Here is a 19,644-nt window from a genome sequence, read left to right on the forward strand (position 1 = left end):
TTACCTCATTTTGTTATCAGCAGATACACACATGTATGTAATTATTTTTACCAACATTTGAATATAAGAATAATTGGATATACTTTTTTATTCACCATATCTGAAACTAACCAGGTTAAATAGAGAAACAAAAAGAAAGTGCAAACCAGCAAATTTCCCATTATTGGATAGTAACTCCTCAGATAACACTCTACTTTTATCTATAACATTTTGAAAAACAGAGATAAAGGTCCTTTAAGATACTGACTTCAATAGGATAAAAGAGAAAACTGATCAAAAACAACCATAAATAACTTAATGAAGCTAGTCTGAGATTCATGTGTGCATTTAAGCATCTATTTAGTATCAGAAAAAACAGGGTGGGGTTTTTTTTGTTGTTGTTTTTCCTGAAAATTGATTTAATTAATTATATAGCAGTTAAGTTATTCTAACTCAGTGTTTATCTTGGTATATTGATTCAGTGAATTTGGTCCTGATAAAAGTTTGATAAGGTGATAATATGTAATTGCAATAGTGCTGAACTATGCCACTGAGCAGAATTGCAGGCTGTAAATAAGCATTGGTTTATTGGCTGTGTATTTAGAAAACAGAAAGGCTTACCTACAATTGTAACTAAGTCATTAAAAATTTCTATTCTAATAGCTTGAAGTTTCTGTGTTAGTGGTATACAAGGCAAAAATAGGTATTATCTTTCTAAAATACTAGAGAAAATTATTAATGAGCTGAAATTCTGCCATAGCCTCGAGGTTTGTGTCCCCAAGACCTGTGTTCATACTTACAGACAAGCTTGTGCTTAACTCTTTTTCTATTCATTAAAGATCTTTGAGAAGAAGCTGTGTCCCACAGGAGTTATAAGCATGTGTCATAAGCACTTTCAGAAAGAGAAATCAGATGACTTTTGTACTTAGCTATGCAAGTGAAACTTGTGGCTGTGAAAACATGATGACAGATTTGGAATAAGGAAGAGTTTAAATAAAATGAAATAGAAAACTTTTTCCTTCATGGCATAGAATAGGAACTATTAAAATGCCCTTGAATAAAAAGTGCTTCTACTCTCTACCACAGAAGTGATATTAATCTTTAAATATTTTATACTTTCCCTGTGCATTAAATGACAGAAAAGATTTTAAGATTTGAAACTTCCAACAAGTCAGGAAATGGGCAATGACATTATAAATTTTAAAAATAAGTGTGTAAAACTTTGAGACACCTAAGGATCAGGAGATCAGTACATAGATCTATTTCAGGACCATATCATGATGATGAAAATAAGAATTGGGTCTGTGATGATATTAAAGACATACTAATATATAAATACAATCACATTTAGGTTTTCTGTCATGTTAGTCCTGTGTGGTTTCTTACACTGGCTTCAACTGTAATTCCAGGGAATTTAGAAATTTCATTCTGAACACCTACATATTTTATATATATATATATATATATGTATATGTGTATTATATATATATATCTGTGTATATATATATATCTATAAGTATATTTTAAATTTTCTGCTGAAAGAAGGAGTAGATATAGGCCCATAAAAAATGTCAATATATAATAAAAAGGCCTTAATTCCACCTGCTTATTGTCCTTCACAGAAAACAGTCTACAGCTCCTAGACAGAATGTTTCCTATAAAAATCATTAATGTTTTTACAGATGAGCAATTTGAATGCCCTAATGAGGATTGCTTTACTGTATGAGAAAAAAGGCTGTGATTCCTAAGAATATTTTTTTATATTGGCAGGGTGATATAAAAATGATTATATTATACATTTGTAGAATGTTTAAGGTTGGAAGGGACCTTAGAGATCATCTAGTTCCAATCTCCAGCCCACCTTTGTGTCTTTAATAAATTTATCTAGGTCACAGTGCTGGCCAGCTTTTACCTTCATCCAGCAATGAATGACCATCTAAGAGTAAGGACCTCAAAGATAGTACAGCTTTTTCAGCAGCCCAACATACTTGTTCTCAGGCAGCGGCAATCATAGGTGTTAACAATGAGGCAACTAAATGACTGTTTTCTATCCCTGTGGAGAAGCCAGCAGCAATCAGAGAAATATGGGATTGCAAGAGTGGTAATTCAGATTCTTATACACACATGGGATTGAACTGAAAAATAGTTGGTTGTTACATTACACAGCAATTGTTTTATGTGTTACACTGTCAAACTGAGACAGTGAAAATGCTATGTGTGTTAAATCACTGATAGTGACTGCAGAGATAAAACTTCCTCTTTTTAATTAGTTTTCTTAGTGTGGGGGGGGTCTTTGTTAGTTTTTTTTGTTGTTTTGGGGGGGGTTGCTTGTTTGTTTATTTGTATGATTGATTGTTTTGTTTGTTTTTTAAGGCTCAGAAAAACCCACAGAAAATAGATGCTTTCTATTGCTAGTCTAGTGGGGTTTCCATCCACCAGAAATCTGAATATCCAGAACTCTCTTATGTGATATTGGCTAGTTCTACAGTAGGCAGGTAGTTTGAGAATCAGAGTTGATACCATTTTTGAGCCTTTGAGAGCAGTCACAGTAGGTGAACCTTGAAGGAAGAAGTAATGATGAATGTCTGTTTTGATACCTCTGTTCTGTGAGCACACATACATTTTCCACAAGTAGAAAATCACTGCCAGCATCTGGTTTTTTTTCTATATGCTTTAGAAGATAAGGCAAAGATTCTTCTGATGTTTTCAAATCCTGCTTTTGAAAAGGAAGTTAGAGCATTATTGAAATTCTCTTCAATAAAATTTAATAATAACGTTACCTATTCAATAGAAAGTAAGGTAATCATGTGAAGGATGATTGAGGAGGTTGGGAAAGATGAATGTAGGCAACCTGTCATTTCTGTTTCCCTCATCTTTCTCCTCTATTTTAATTCCCTTTCGTACTTTTAATATCATCATTATGCCCTTTTTGAGCAATCATATGTGGGAAAAGTAATGGAATTGCACATAGTTCTTTTATTCTGGTCTCATATATCATTAGCTTTTTAATTATACTGTTTTTTGAAAACATAAACCTAATATTAATGATACACAACTTCACATTTCCAGCCAGTTCTGTCACCTGTACCATATTTACATTAAGATAAGCACATTGCATTGTTTAATTTGTTTTTATTTACCATGTATCTTGAACTAGATCTAGAGGTTTACACTTATTGAAACATCTAATTTTATTCTTGTTCATTTAATCAGATTATTATTGGAAAAATGGTGGATAATTAGCTGTGGAGGGTATCTAGAAACATTTCATTATAAGCAAATAACAATAAGGCTCAAATCAGTACATAATCTTTACTGAACCATTTAAACATTTGAGTCTCAATTTACCTTTTATAAAGATGGAGGAGTGATAATTTTTTTTTCTATTTTCATTCTGTAGATTTCTAGGGGTGTCAGAGCAGCAGCTGCATCCTCTCATTTACTTATACAATGTCAGAGAGAAACCTTTTCATATTCTTGGTGTGTTGTCATTTAAGTGTTACAAAGACATCTGAAGATTATAGGTAACCTCTACTTGAACAAAGTTGTAAAGGTATTCAGGTAGAAGTTTGTCAAAGTCTGGCTTTTCACAAAAGCCATGCTCCAGCAGCCCCAACAATGTCACTGGGTCTTTTAACCCTGTGAAATTTCTCTGCGCTTTTTTGTTGGTTGGTTTCATGTAGTTTGTTTGGTGGGGTTTTTTTTGAGTTATTGTTCTTTGAGTTATTGTGTTTTGTTTGATTTTAATTTATTTTATTTGTGCATTGGTTTTATTTTTGTGGGCTGGGCAGAAACTGTTAAATTAACAATTATAATGTAATATATTATACATGGGAAGTTTAAATCTGTTAACATTACATTTACATGAATTGTAATGTTTAAGCTCCCAAAAGAACAATGTTCAATGGGGCAGGGACACTATTTAAGAAATACACATTTGCTTATAGCAGTAGAGAGGAAACAGTAACAAAGTAGATGTCCATGTTGTAAGACAGAGCACTGAACATAAAGGAAAAGGTTGTCCTTCTAGGAAGTTACAGGAGTTACAGGAAATTCTTAAAAGTAATTATTTTATAATCATTGTACTTTAATTTGTTGCTGTAGTGATGAATGAAATAGTAATTTTTGTATCTGAAACTTGAATTAAATATTCTTCTCACATGGGAAATGTGAGGAATTTTAGGGACTTTTGCTTTATATAGCCAGTCACATTAGGAGCCAAGTTTTCTGCAGCAGGTGTAGTAGCTGAAGGATTTGTTCATTCTCATTCTGCCTCTGTTTGCTGAACTGTAAGTATTGTTTAAATGGCAGCGATTGGCCCTCATGTTGCATCAGTAACGTCACTCTTGGGTGACATCCCTAAAGGATGGCAGATGGTTGCTAACCCAGCTGTCAGATCCTAATAAGTAGAGGTCAGATCAGCATTAGTACAAGCTTGTTGACATAAAATAAAGCTCATTTAAGTTCTGTTGTTAGTTCAGTGTGTAAGGGTTTTTTAATGAAAATATAAGATGATAAATAAAGAGTGATTCACTAAACTATCTTTCTGTTTGGTTTATGCATTTAGAAGTCAATTTGCAGGTACTGTTCATAATAGTTTTCTTTAAGCATATTTCTAAAAATCTCAGCAGAATGATAACCACTACAGATAGTCTCAGGATGAGACTATTGATTTCTAGTCAAATAGTATAAACCCCAGCATCATTTGATGGGAGGTATGTTAAAGTGTCAAGGAGGCACTCTGATTTTCATGTTAAAAAATGGATCAGAGGCATAGTGAATACAGATGGATTTAGTGACTTCTGAATGACAAAATCTTGAACATTTTTCCTGGCACATGATTGTATTCCTTAATGTTAAAAGGTGTCTGTTGCGTGAGATTCTTTAATTTTAGAGTTCATTGCAGATTCATGTACACTGAAAAAGTAGAAGCTGAATTAAATTGCAAAACATTATTTTTATGTGATAAATTCCTACTTTTTTTTTCTGAACTTGTCTTTAGAAAGTCTATTTGTCTGTGGTAAATGTAAAGGAAGTAAGAAGATGTGGGATGAGAGGGAAAGGGAGAGGGGACAGAGGCAGAGGTAGAAAGAAGAGGGAAAGGCAAGAAGAAAGTTAGAAAAGGAGAAGTAGAAGGAAAGTAAAGTGAGGGGATTATGAAGTGTGTTATGCATGATGGAGGGTGATGGGAAATGTTGAAATTACCAGAGCCCACTACTGAAGAAAGAAATAGAAAATTGAGTTTTATATGTCTGTGTCATATGTCTATGCAGTGTAATAAGGGTAAACTTAATGTTCTAAAGTGTCTTTTTATGTTTTCCGTCTTTCTCTGCAGTAGTAAAACTGGAAAAGTGTTAACGAATTTTTCAAATACAGTTAGGCATGCAGTCTTATTTTTCATTAGAGATCTGGGTTTTAAAATTTGGCTTTCAGAGAAAGGCAGGGTTAATTGGTCAGAATTTGGCATGTCTTAAGACAAGCTTCTCTTTTCCAGTGCAAGTTTTATGAGGGTGACTTGCCAGAGCTATTCAGAAGGTGGCAAAAAATCTCCAGAAAGCTGCCTTTTGAAAAAATACGCACTTCCCATAATTTCAGTTCACCCCTTTACCCTCTGCACATCACCTTCTTTGGTGTAATGTTATTGTCATTAGTTAAAAATAACGTCAAGGATTATTTTTTAATTTTATAATTTTATATGAACAGTTCTTGTCTTCTTGATCATCACCACAACTGCCCTAGAAGTTTCTAATGAGTCCTGTTACTGCCTTATTTAGTTGACAGCCTGCCCCCAGCTTTGTTGTTTTATTACTGATAACAGCTGCAATATGAGAGGTACATAGTTCCCAATGGCAACAAATGTAAACAGAAAGCAAATAAAAACCTGTCTGGGAAACCTCAAAAATGACTCACAGCTAACCAAAGAAACCATGACAGTCATAGGGCCTTAAATGAGGCAGCCTTCCTTTGATCACTTCATTAAACATTCATGTTTTTATGGTTGGCAGGACAGGCTCTTTTAAAAAGCCAGGGAGAAGAGTTCCTCTTTTCCTAAGTGGCAGCATTTGTGGCTACTTCATCATAATGAATAACATCACAAAGGCTTTAATTTTTGTCATGTGGCAGAATACTATTATAAGAGGAATCATTGTGTTTCTTAACATCTATATAGTATCTGCTCTACTTTATCTATTAGCTCTTTTATCAGTGAACATGTTCAGTTATTGGCTATAAACTGTAATATTTGGTGGCAAATACCATAGCAAATTAATCTCCTGTTTCTCCTTTTTAGCAAGAACAGTTTCATACACCGATGCCCTCTAAGATCTGCACATCCTTGTACCTGTGCTGCATCATTTGCATAATGGAGCTTTCCTGTGAGGTTTCTGTTTGCTCTGCAAAGGTACTTCAGGGTAAGATTCTGATTGTAGAGAAACTAGAGAGAGATATTACTGCTTTATTTTAATGTCAGGGTGAATCAGGGTGTGGATTTTTGTGTCTTCACAGAGATCTAACCCAGGAATCAACAACTTTTCTGCTCACTGCTGGACCTTGCCTGGCGCTCAGGTTTAATGTGGTTATCCTGACTTGTTTCAGAAACATCAAAAAACTGAATGGGCACTCCCAAGGAAATAAAACCCTGGCTGGGTTATGAATTATGCCACCTCTGATGTTCAGCTCTAGACCTAAGAAGTTAGATATTTTAACATAGCTTGGCATTTTAACTTTCCCTACAGCACTAACAAGAGAGTCTTTAGACAAAAGTAATTCTCAAAAATTTTGGGGTAGGTACTTTGGTATCTCTTTCCTGACTATGACTTTCATTATACTATGAAGCTTGAACTTTCTTTCTATGGTAAGGATAAGTTTTTGGATTTAGAGATTTTCAATGAACTTTCTGTGATGGTGCCTGGCCTGAAAAAAGATGGAGATGTTCAAAAAAGTTTCAGAAATTACAATTTCAGAATTCACAAAAATTCTATTCAGATGCATATATTTAGATTTATGGTTTAAATGTTTGTGTTTCATCCTATTGCAGCAAAATATTTATGAAGATTCAATGCTAGAACCTTTGTTCTGGCTTTATTTTGCTTGAATTGGATGTACAGTTCCTCCTTCTTTATCCACACTCAGCATAACTACCTGTCTGGGAAACCTCAAAAATGACTCACAGCTAACCAAAGAAACCACGAATGAATGTAAAATACAGGATGGTGTGTGGAGAATTAAAAAGGTGCACCATAAGTCCTAACTGAATGCCTAAAGTACCTTGATGTAGATGGAACATTTCTATATATTTTAGAGGTAGAAATAATTACAATTTATCTGCTTGACATTTTCTCAGTCAGTTTTATTCATGCATTTTTACTCTGAGTAAGTCGCATTAGTCTTCATATAAATGTGCTGGCTCTAAAATGAAGTGTTAGGAGAAGTTACCATCCAGGACTTCTCCTTGATTACTTACTAACTAGCTAATTTTTTTCTCTGTTTACTTAGTTACTTATTTTTGTTTAAAGCTTCATAGTGTTTAAATGCTGGGCTTTGTATTGTAGTATCACCAAAAGTACCAAATCCCCCAGCTGACAAGTGGCAAAATGTATAGGCACAAGAGTCAAACTTCCAGTGGTTCGCAGTCTGGGCAATATAGCAAATATATATATTTATTTTCCTATGTCATTCACAAAAATTTGCTTAGCTATTAAGTACTATGGTTTTCAGCCCATATTTCTCAGTTGTTTCTTTCTTTTCATTTATCATAATATATAGTGACATAATTAGTTTGACAAAATACTGTATATATATAAGATAAATATGAGACTTTGGACATGTATTTTTCTATTAAAAAGCTTGTTAATTTTGCTGGTCATACCAGTATGGCTTTGACATATATCACAGCTGCACACAAGGTAACTGTTATTTTTGTCTTTGCTGCTTTAGTTAAGAAAATGCAAAACTACTAGGCATGAAACAATTTTGTTCCCCAATTAAGTGTCTTTAACAATATTTTCCCCACAGCTTCATTCTGTCTACCAAGTGCTGATGTACTTTTTATGCATGTATAGGGCTGATCATCTGTTTCTATGGGAAAATTCCATTAGACCATAAGAACCTCCAGTTAATTGCACAGCAAATATTTATTTCTCACACATCAAATTAATGAAACAAGTTCAGTGAAAGACCACATCAGCTTGGAAAACAACACCTATCAAGCTATACAAGCCTCTAAAGGCATTCTTGGCAGAAATCCTGTATCCTGAAGAATTGTGTACCCTTGAGATTACTGTCACCATTTAATTACTAGATGATAATGTTGTTTGTTTATTGTTGTTTTGTTTTTCACCAAGAACTATAACAAAAAATTGGTTTTCTGTGTTTACTAATGTGCTGTGCCACAGCTATAGTAGCATAATTGAAGAATGATAATTTTCAAGCTTCTAAAACCCCTATTTAATCTTAATTTTCAGTAAGATTAATATTACATTGATATTCAATATTCCTTAGAGCGCTTACTCCTCTTCATATATAAATGTGGAAGGAGCTTTAATAATCAGTTTTCAAATCCCCCACTTTGATTACTCTACAATAATGACAGTCTCTTTCCTGTCTAAGAGCAATGTGGATGTTTTTCATATGTCTGCAACGATGATAGTTTCACATCCCACACATTTCTCTGTGTTCCCTTCCCACCAGTGCTAATACTCCCTGTGCTGTGTTGTGTGAGAAGACAATGACATTGTAAGGAACTTCTTGTAGCAACAAAGGACAATGATGCATGAAGTCATAAAATCTTTTTAAGCAGTGGAAGCAGGAAGCCTAAATTGCTCTCTGACTGTTTAAGTCCATTTTGATGCTCTAAAATTTATACCATTTTCTTAACATTAATTTCTGAGAACCTCATAATTATTTTTGCTTGCACAAGCTTTGCTTTTTATGCAATCTACTTCTTCTGAAGCTGACCCAAATGTAGGTGCATAGTTTGTATGACATATAACAACTCATAGTCTATCCATTAATTTACATTTCAATTAATAGAATTTAATATCAATTACCTGGGCTGACTAGACCTGTTTATTGAAATATAGAGGAAAACAATGACATTTTGTTGTTTGCTTTCTTTTTTTTTTTATGCCTTTATCCAGGGGCAATTTGCTTGTTACTTATTATGTGAAGCACACATAGAACTCTGTCCATGAAGGTGGAAAATTTATTCTAAGTTCTCCATGGCTGTATATAAAAAGGTAACCACTTTCACTAGGAGATATGGTCATTATAAATTAGGAGAGAAACCCTTGGAAATGGAAAGTTCTTTAAATCTTTAAATAAAATCTGAATTTTGTCTGAAATGTGAATAAGAAATGTCTTCTGAAAATAGATGAGCTATAATTTTCAAGTCTTGTAATGTAGAAGGATTTGGGTAAGTTAAGACTTCATATCTCTTGTCCATGGGTTAAATAGTTCATTTAGAAATGAGAACTAGCCACAAGGAATTTCAAAATAAGATTTAAAAAAACCTCATTTCTTATTGTATCAAATTTTCAGGAAGAAATATTCCTTATTTCATCCCAAAACATTTTTTGTACTGAAAAATTCAATTAATAGAAAGGATTTTAAAAAGCATGTAAAATGACACTTAAAAATAAAACCTTCCTGTATTTTTAAGTATATATATATATATGTGTTTGTGTGTGTATGTATATGTATATGTATATGTATATGTATATGTATATGTATGTATATACTTATTGTATATAATTTTTTTTGCTATTTAAATACTGTCACACTGCAGAGATGTAATGTGAAGCAGTAAATTTTAAAGGTGCTGATTACAGTGGGAATTATGCTTGACTGTATTATCGATCATAAAATCACCATATGTTTTGGTAACGATTCATTTTGTGGGTACACACCAAGCAGACTAAAACCAAATAGAATTTTCTGTATCTCTAAAAACACCACCAAAAACCCCACAACAAAAACCACTCAGAAATATTACAAGTCCATGTTATCTTTCCCAGTTTTTCCTCGAAATAAGGGATAGAAATGTACAATCCAAAATGTAATACTCTGTAACATATGGAACAATCTGTACCTAAAATAGCCATTCTGCGATACATGTATTAGTGCAGAATGTGATAAGGAAGTGTGGTGTGCAATTTTCACCTGGTTTCCTTATGAGATGCCTTGCTTTGTTTTACTAAGGAAAAAAGTGAGTATCCCAACCTCTTATGGCATTAAATCTTAATATTACACAATAGAATATTCTATAGGTCAGGAACAAAGATGTAGCATTCAAAGTTTGGTAACGATCAGTAAGCGCAAAGAGGAAACAGATATCATGCCTCAGTGAAGAAAAATATATTCTTGAAAACCTCCCCACTTCTCTGTCTCCCTCCTTTCCACTCCCGTGTATTACCTATGCTATCTGATGTTACAGGGAAATATTCATGAGAGATGATGTCCTGGTCTAAGTCAGATCTGTGAAAACAAAAAACAAACAAACAAACAAAAAATTCCAGCACATGAAATAAAAGCAATCTGTCAAGTCAATTTAGAGGGAATCAGAATATCTGCATTGTGAGAAGCTTGCCACTGGCATAACACAAACCCATAGACTGCTCCTTAGTAGCAACAGAGAACCACTGTTTTTCTCCTTCGTGTGTTTTAGAAACTTGTGCTGTAACCTTGAAAGCAGAAAATTCTCAACTGCCTAAAACTGTGTCATATCAAACATTGCAATAGAACTGTGTATTTGCTAGAGCATATGAATAAAGATCAGAGGTTGCAGAGTGAGAAAGAGATAGGGCAAAGAGAAGGAGAGAGAGAAAAGAAAAAATGAGTAGTTTTCCATTGGGAAGGGGATGAAGAGATTTTGTACAGAAAATTATTTCACAGTCACCAGTTCTGGTTATAACCCACTCAGTTTGTGCTTGCTGCTTCTGCTCTGCAGATGCAAATGCTGAGATTTTTGGATGGCACTGAAACCACTGTGCAGGAGTCTAGGCTGTGAGGAAAACCAATGAATGGAATGAGAGTGGAAAGCAAGCAGTGGGCTTTGGAGTAGCTTCAGTGGAAACTCCCTCCAGACTTTTCCTCTTGGGCTGATTTTCCTCCTAAACAAGACTACTGAGTGGTCTTTTTGAATTACTGGAATAGATCTTTCCTTACTTCTGCTGGGTGGAAGAACAGAAAATTTATCTGACGACATCAGTCCTTGCTGTCTTTGTGTACCAACAGAGATCTCATAAAAAAATTTGTAAAGTCCAACCTCTTTTCATAGTTTATAGTTCAAAGTGGTCCTTTTCCAGTGCCAGTTAGCAGAGCTAAACCCTTCACTAACTGAACACTAACACCATTGAAGTACAAGAATGATTAAATACTTGCCAAGTTTTTATTGAAAAACTAGGTCCAAATTGACATCATTCATAGATCCCCAGGCAATCCTATTTTAGTCCCTGAAAGACATTTTTCCCATTTTTTCAGTTTGCCTTACAAAATATGTCTCAATTTTAAGACTTCAATTCAGTAGGTAAGTGAATATAGAAAATTTATCACTTCATTGTTTCGTCTCATTCATTCTCAAGTCACACAATGTCTTAAATTCAAATGCAGATCTACAATTACAGTTTCCTCCTTATCTGTTTCATAAACGAAATACAACCATGCGGCATTCTTGTTGAACATATTTCTATTTTTCTAGTGACACAAAGAAAAATACAGTTATTATTCTGATTTCTTAGACATGTATAAAACCTGAACTGAAAAACCCTCCTGCTCAGAGACACAGGATATTTTATTTTCTGTCATTATTATTATACACTGAATGCAATTTTTTTCAGTTCACTTACAAAGAATTTTGCATGGTATGGAAGAAAATGTTTTTCAGAAAACTTTAAGAAAACTGACAGGTTTCTCCTTGACTTAGTCAGTAGAAGTATTTCCTCTGCTTTCAACAAGACTAGAATTTGATAGCTGGAATGCAAAATACAAGAAGTAAAAAAAAAAAGTAGCGCAGGATTAAAAGAAAAAAAACCAACAAAAAATACAAATAAAACTGAAAGAAAACTATTTGAAAACACAAAAATATTTTAAGAAACATAAACTTTATTCCTAAGTTGGATACAATTTACAGATATAACAGGAAATAGTTCTTTGTCTTTTCTCAAAGTTATCAATTGTCCACATGAATTTTTACCTCTTGAGGGAAGCTTGGACTTGTAATTTTCCCTTCTCTGTCCATTACCTCTATTTTGAGTAAGATAATGTGCCTCGTGACTGAAAGGCATATTATCTTGACAGATATGGTCAAGAATTTCTCTGTATTACATTGTACACTCTAATTTGTTTAGAAAATAAAAAATATTATATTAATAATAAAATAATTAATGTAGTTTTTCTATTACTATTTCCTTTGTGTTCAATGAAACTTAATTTATTCTGTGTGTGTGTGTGTGTTTGTGCAAGTTCGTGTTTATCTGGTGAGATCATGATGCTGAAAAGCAGAAGAGAAAACTAAAAGTGGCATAAAAGGAGATTTGCCTCCCAAAGAAAGCTCTGGGAAGTGCTGTAACTTACACATTGAAGTGAACCCTGTCTTAACTGAAAATACCACTACTAATTACCACCTTTTAAAACAAATGTGTTAATCAGTTTGTTTCTTCACCAGTTGTAGTGAACACACCTTGGGCCCAAGGATGATAATGACACCATGCCTGTTTGTAGGGGGTTTGCAGGAAAAGCAGCTCCAAAATGGCACATCAAAAGATAAGCTTTACACCAGCTGTGTTATCTTTTACTGCCACACCCACAGCTCTTCCTGTTCACATTCTCACACTTGCATCAATGGGAAACCAGTAAATAGCAATTATTTTCTATACATCCAGAATATCAGTTTATGACACAAATGTTGTTGATCTATCAGGAAGCAGTTCTCACAGATGTTAATATGGATATCAGACCAAAGTGTTTCTTCCCTTGTAGCACAGCTATGGGATAGATTTTTTTAAAGTGAACTTTGGAATTTTTTGCTTAGTATAAAAACCAGCGTTCCAGGGTTAAAAGAAAAACCCCAAAACAAAACAAAAAAACATCAAAAAAAGCCTGCAGAGGGTTTTTATAGTTTGGGGGTTTGTTTTCTGGATGTGTCTAAATTAGGATTTGACAAGCCATGCACTCATGGACTTGTGAATTTCAAGGTGTTTATCTTTCCCTCTTGAGAGGATTCACTGACGATGGTACCTGGATTTCCATGGTGTAGAGGGAAGAAGGATACCACTATTTTATTATCCATGTGAAAGATAGGTAAGACATGGACCAGAAAAAATAACTTTAAATCCTTGTTTACTTCAGCTACTGCAAAATCTTTTAAATTTAGCAAAAAGCATTTAGGTAGTATCATGTAAAATACATTGTAACTACTATTACAGTAGCAGTCTGTTTGGGTTTTGTTGTTCAGATTTTGCAGTGAGCTGAGATCAAAGCTTTTGATATAATGCAGAAAGATATTGTGAGTTGGATTAGAACCCAGTCAGATATGGCCTCCTATAAGGAGAGTTGTGCTGTAGCCTTACCTGGATTGGTAGGTATTGGAATATGAGAAGCAACATTATTATTTCTGATTATAAAAGTTGGAGAAATAGGAACAGTTGTAATAATTAAGTCTCCCTATGTTAATTTTAAAATTGAGACTACTTTTGTGCAGAAAATTAATAAAATACTGGAAGAATGATACCAGTTTGGGCCTAAAACTGGAAAAGACAAAGGAAATTAATAGGTAAATATAAAATGTTCCTTTACACATTCTTTCTTTATCAAGAGAGAGGCAGGTGATGAAACAAAGCAGGTTTTCAAAACTTTCCTTGTTCCTGAGTAGGTCACAAAATCCATCCCAGTGTATCTGTTATGTGAAAAGATTGAAGCTTCCATCTTTTATATCTTTTACATTTGTACCTTTGGTACAATAGGCTGCTATTTCTGAAATGTCCAATTTTACATTTTCAGGAACTCTCTGGTCTCAGTCTTATCTTCCAGGAACCCATTTAATGGAGGTTTCCTAGGAAAAAGTAGAACAGACTGTAGTTATTAAATATATATCCTGTGTCACCATTAAAGAGATGCTCTGCTAATTATGTAACAACTGTCAAAAGACTTTTTCTACCCTGACACTTCCCTGAATATAGTGTCATTCTTTTTCTTTTTTCAAACATATTCTTACCCTTGATTTTACTATTGCACTATTATATACATATATATATATATATACATATATATATATATATATAATTTGTCTGCAATATCACTGGAAAATTGATTTTCTCTTCCATTTTTACATGCAGGAATGAGTGTCCCAAATATACACAAATTATATGAATCATCTCCCATTATGAATTACATTCTAGAATTTATTTATAGAAACAAGATGAAAAGAAAAATTATTGGAGAATGGAGTCAGTATACCTTTTATCTTTACAGGGGAGATAGATAATTCAGTGTAAGTCTTTGCAAATACAAAAAGTTAATCCCATCAAGTACAAGAAACTGATACGCTGTATCCTATGAAGAAGCTTATTCTTTTAAATGTTATATAATAATTGGTTTAGGAAACAAAATAAATTTATAAATTGTAAGATCTTCAATTAATTAATCTCTCTTGTTTTTCATTTCACTGCAGTAGCCCCTTGACTTTAAAAGGGTTTGATTTTATTTCCCCTTGCCTGCCAAAGAAAATAATTTCTCCCAGGAACAAGCAATTCAGTTCACAAACACACAGCATGTAACTACTCTGAATTCCTGAGAGTCCACAGGAAACACTTCTTTTGACAGAAGAAATGTGACCAGCAGAAAATTAGTTTGGAAAACAGCTGTGGCTCTTAATATTCAAAGAACTTTCTCATTTACTTCAGTAAAACTGGAAACTCCTTAGTTTGCACTGTTGTGGATTTGTTTCTCCCCCACCTTTCCCAAACACAATGAACTGAAGTATTTTCAGCATGACATTACAGGAAATATTTTGATAAAGAGCCTGTCTCACATCATATTTTGGGAAAAGAGTCCAGGAAACAGGATAGGGACAAGGAACAAACTGCATCTTAGCAATTCCCACCTGTTGTTCAGTGTGCTGGGCAATACTGTCAATGAAAAAAACCATTAAAGAATCTGACAGCTTTAGCCATAGTTGAAGACAAAGATTAAGGAATCTGGTTTTGTGTTTTCAATATTGTCTGAAAGATTTACTTACTCTTGGTGCATCAGTCATCTAAGGCTGCACTATCTGTGCACACTCCCTGCAGACATGCACATTGCCATTAGAGGGATGAAGACAACCTTGACTGCATCCTTGACTACATGAGTTGAGTGCCAAACAGGTGGTATGTTTGTCACCTTTTTTCCATTTAATACTCTGGAACCTTCATGTCAATAGCTGATAAAATCCCTATTTGATAAATACTAGTTTTGAATTCGGAAGTGCTTTTTTTCTATCAGAAAATCTGTAAACAGCGCTAAGCATTGGTGAAAACAAAATGTTCAAGAAGTTCTATTTGAAAAGTACACTGAACGAGTTATTTGTCAAATAATATGCTTGTGACTTACTTAGCAGTCCTCTAAAGGCAGTGTTACAGAAGTGTTCTAGAGTATCTGTACTTTAGATAACTGTAAACTTTGCTAGGAAATTCTGTTTTGTTTTATTTTATTTTATTTTATTTTATTTTATTTTATTTTATTTTATTTTATTTTATTTTATTTTATTTTATTTTATTTTATTTTATTTTATTTCATTTTATTTCATTTTATTTATTTTTAAATAAACAGCTTTGTGTTTGTCTGGTTTTGCTAGCTGATAAACATTGCATCTGGTGGTGGGATCACAGATTTTGCACATTAATTCATTTTGCACATCCATTAATTACATGTAAGAAATGATTCTTAATATATTTCATCCATTTTGATATTTTTTCCATTGGTACATTTTATCAAGATTCTTTTGTCACAACTGCTAGCATGTGGTCATCGGGGATATCATATTAAGATTGACATTTCTTTCTTGTTCAAATAAAGAGTAAAATACTTACCTCTACGAAATTTAAATACACACCATGCACACAGCCAACACTATTGTTTCAAATAGAGAATGCAACTTCCATTTAAATAGAAGTTCTCTAAGATGAATTGTAACTTGAAAAAGAAAGTAAGAGAGGATATTTATGCTATGTTGTTGCTTGTATGATACCATATTTAAATATTGATTTGAATCTGACCAGGGGAGTACATTGCATGAAATAAATAGTTAATTACTCTCTACACAGTAAGAGGGGAGCTAATTGTCCTAGAAAGCAGCACACTGAAAACGATGTATTTAGAACCATCTGGCCAATATGGAAATCTATGATTGTGCACTGGAAATCATAGTTTGTGATTACCCTTCTCAGAGTTGCTCCTCCATCCACAGGAGGAAAACTACCCAGAAGCATTTCTGGAAAATGGAGGAGAACTGGACTTCATTTTTCCACCAAAACTCACAGGTGTCTCAGAGAACTTCCTCATCTCAGAACATGCTCTCTTTATGGTCTTTTAGGATGCAGACTGCACTGAAAATTCAGAAGCTGCCATTAATCTGTCTTTCCTACTTTTGAAATCATTAGATAGCTAATGGGGCATGCAAAGAAAGCTGTGCCAATACGCTCTCCTGTTGGGAATAGCATTTGTTGAACAAACAGGTTTGAGACCTGTTGGGATACGTTCAGTGTGCACAGCAAGTGCACAGACAGCCATTGTGTTTAGCCAGCTGTACAAACACAACCATAATTTCCTCCTCTTCTCTGTCTTCTGAAAGCTGCCTTCAAAATGACATCTCTTTTTGGAGTGTAGCACAGAAGCACTAAGTATTAAATACTTTTATGTTAGGTGTAGGGACTACTTACTGTTTCTTTCCTTCATGTATTACTTCAATGACAAATGACCATGGATGGAAAAAGTACCCGTCAGTCAGAGATTAAAAATAATAAAATAAACAGGTTTTGAAGTTTAGAATTTACTAATGGTACTGCTGATGAAACAGAAACACAGCAGCATCTAATTTACTTCTACTTGGCCTTTTTAGTTATCATCGAATATCCTGCGTTGGAAGGGACCCACAAGGATCATTGAATTCCAGCTCCTGGTCTTGTACAAGGCAAGCCCAAGAACCATACCAGGTGCCCAAAGTAGTACAGAAGTAAAAAGCGATACTATTTTTATTTTTATTTTTATTTTTAGTTTTGTTTTTGTTTTTGGTTTTGGTTTTGGTTTTGGTTTTGGTTTTGTTTTATTTATTTATTTATTTATTTATTTATTTATTTATTTATTTGACATATCTGTATTTTACATACTGACTCATGCAGAATGACTTCCACAAAATAAGGTGGATGAAATAGTTTTTCTTTCATTTTTATTATGATACTTCTTACAGTACAGGTGACAGAAATTTTAAAACTCCTGTGTGCCTGAGGGCCCCAGCGACGCTCCAAGGCTCTCTCCGCCCTGCCCAAGCCCAGGACCCGTGTCAGCCCCAGCCTGGCGGTGCCGCAGCAGGGCCGGTGCCTGGCTCCCCACAGCCCGGCCATGTCCCCGCTGAGCCGGGCACAGCTCCCCACAGCCCGGCCATGGCCCCGCTGAGCCGGGCACAGCTCCCCACAGCCCGGCCCTGCCACGGCCCCGCTGAGCCGGGCACAGCTCCCCACAGCCCGGCCATGGCCCCGCTGAGCCGGGCACAGCTCCCCACAGCCCGGCCCTGCCGGGCACACCCTTGGGACACATCCTGTTATGAATACACTAGAAAGAGATATATAAGGAAAGGTTTTATTAATTACAGCAAGCCAGCAATAAGCAAAAGTTGGCACCAGGCGGCAGGGAGAAGAAAAGGTCTCCACAAAACTGCCGCGCTTCCCGCTTCCGTGTTCCTTCTTTTATTCGTCTCAACTTCTGGGTTTCGTGTCTTTTCTCCAGCGTCTCTGCACATGTGTCTCTGGTTATTAGAGGGTCTTTTTCTGCTCTCTGGTGATCGTAAAATAGAGGCTCCAAGTCTTCCTCACTCTTACTCTGCTGACCTTTTCTCACTGTTTTCCCCTCAAGGTTTATCTTGTCCTAGCATTCCAGGACTCTCTGCTAGGCCGTTAATAATTATGCCAGCCTCAGCGAGTTAGCGGCCTTCAGCCTCTTCCCGATTTTACACACAAAGTGCAATTTTGCAAAGCATCATATCATATCTATATATTTAGGCGAACAAAAGAGTTTCTGTCTATTACACATCCCATCCCTTTGGCCAGGGAGGTGCCCGAGGGCCGGGGCTAGGGCTACCCCAGTACCCCATTATGGATGCTAGCTTTGGAGCAGGCTGCAGGCCCATGGCCTCTCAGTCCTGCCTGAGAAGCTAGCCTGGGAAATTCAAAGGAGGATTTCAAAACAATCCTCAGAGACAGAAAACAACTGCCAGGTGCTGTTTGTCTGTCCTTTTGTTTTCCTTGCAGGAGAGAGTCAGGGGGGTGGTGAGCTCCCCTGCCCAATGATGGTGATGTAGCACTTTGTTAACCAATAAGAGTTTCTTTTCTGTACTTTCCATGTACCAGTCTATAAAACAGGCCTGAAGCAATAAACCAGGGAATTCTCGTGTTGTGACTCCTTTGAGAGCCTATGTCGTTCTTTATAGCCGTTCCCAATCGGGACGACACCCTGTGGCTGCCCTGATCCAGGCTGGGAGAAGATAGGCTTTGGCTGTCAGAATATGCCTGCTGTGGACAGATCCAAGGTGTCCTGACAAAAGCTCAAAGCATTTTGAAAACTGAATTTCTCCTGACAAGTTTATCACTTTATCCTCTAAAATAGACCGTGTTCTTTAAAGACTCATTGCACAGATTAAAATCTAAGGACACTTTCAGGTTGCTTTTCACCGTACCAGCATCTACGGAGAGAGACAAATATCATCTAGATAGAGCATTTCAGGGACCAATTCAAATTCTTTTGTATAATTTCAAAGGGAATTAAAATGCTTCTTTCTATTTTATTGAATTCTTCATACCTACAGGTCACAGCGGTAAGATTCTGCCAGATGATGATTCACTAATTATTCTGCTCTGGGGACTCTGGCATTGGATAATGATGTTCCAGGCAGAAAATCCATTAAATAATCTATTCTGCTTGGTTAATATATTAAATATATTGCAGCTGTTGCTTTGAGTGTCATTTTTGAAAAATTATTTCCAACAAGAGCTGTGGTGGTTAAAAATTATTCTGGAAGGGTGGCAGAAAGGTCCTGGTGCACTGAAGGACCACTGCCAGGGCATTGTGCTGCTTTTCTATTTGTCCAACCCTGCCAGGGTTTGATTTACAAATATTTGTGCTCAATGGACAAACAAAACACAGAAAGTGAAAAACGAAGAAGGTGTTGAGGTGTTAACAAGGGGAAGTGAGGTTGATTTTTGTTCTTCCACTGAATCTGAGCAAAATGAATAAATTTGAGGTAATGTGAAGCAGAAATCTGATAAATGGGTGTAGTCTTCTTCCAGCAGACCAATCTCTTACAATTTCACTTCCCTTTCCATCAGAGATAGAAAAGCTAAAAGCATTACTATGAAACACAAATCCAAAATTAAAGACACTCAGTTAGGAAAGTGTTCTTCCTTTCCAGAGAAAGAGGAA

General features: G+C 35.2%; 1 protein-coding gene across 2 annotated transcripts in view; it reads left to right on the forward strand.

Annotated features, from left to right (window-relative positions):
- PNPLA4 (patatin like domain 4, phospholipase and triacylglycerol lipase) overlaps window positions 1–9,315 on the forward strand; it is a 45,838-nt gene extending 36,523 nt beyond the window's left edge. Inside the window, exons 8-9 of one of the 2 annotated variants that reach the window (XM_023918338.2) lie at window positions 6,269–6,379; window positions 6,484–9,315. In XM_023918338.2, coding sequence (XP_023774106.1) covers window positions 6,269–6,379; window positions 6,484–6,549 — 177 coding nt within the window. In that variant the 3' untranslated portion in view covers window positions 6,550–9,315. Of the gene's footprint in view, window positions 1–6,268; window positions 6,390–6,483 lie in introns of both variants that reach the window. The other variant, XM_086880147.1, reaches the window with a different exon arrangement.
- The last annotated feature ends 10,329 nt before the right edge of the window (window positions 9,316–19,644 follow it).

This window comes from Cyanistes caeruleus, chromosome 3, assembly GCF_971803275.1.
Source record: "Cyanistes caeruleus chromosome 3, bCyaCae1.hap1.1, whole genome shotgun sequence".
Lineage (NCBI taxonomy): Eukaryota > Metazoa > Chordata > Aves > Passeriformes > Paridae > Cyanistes > Cyanistes caeruleus.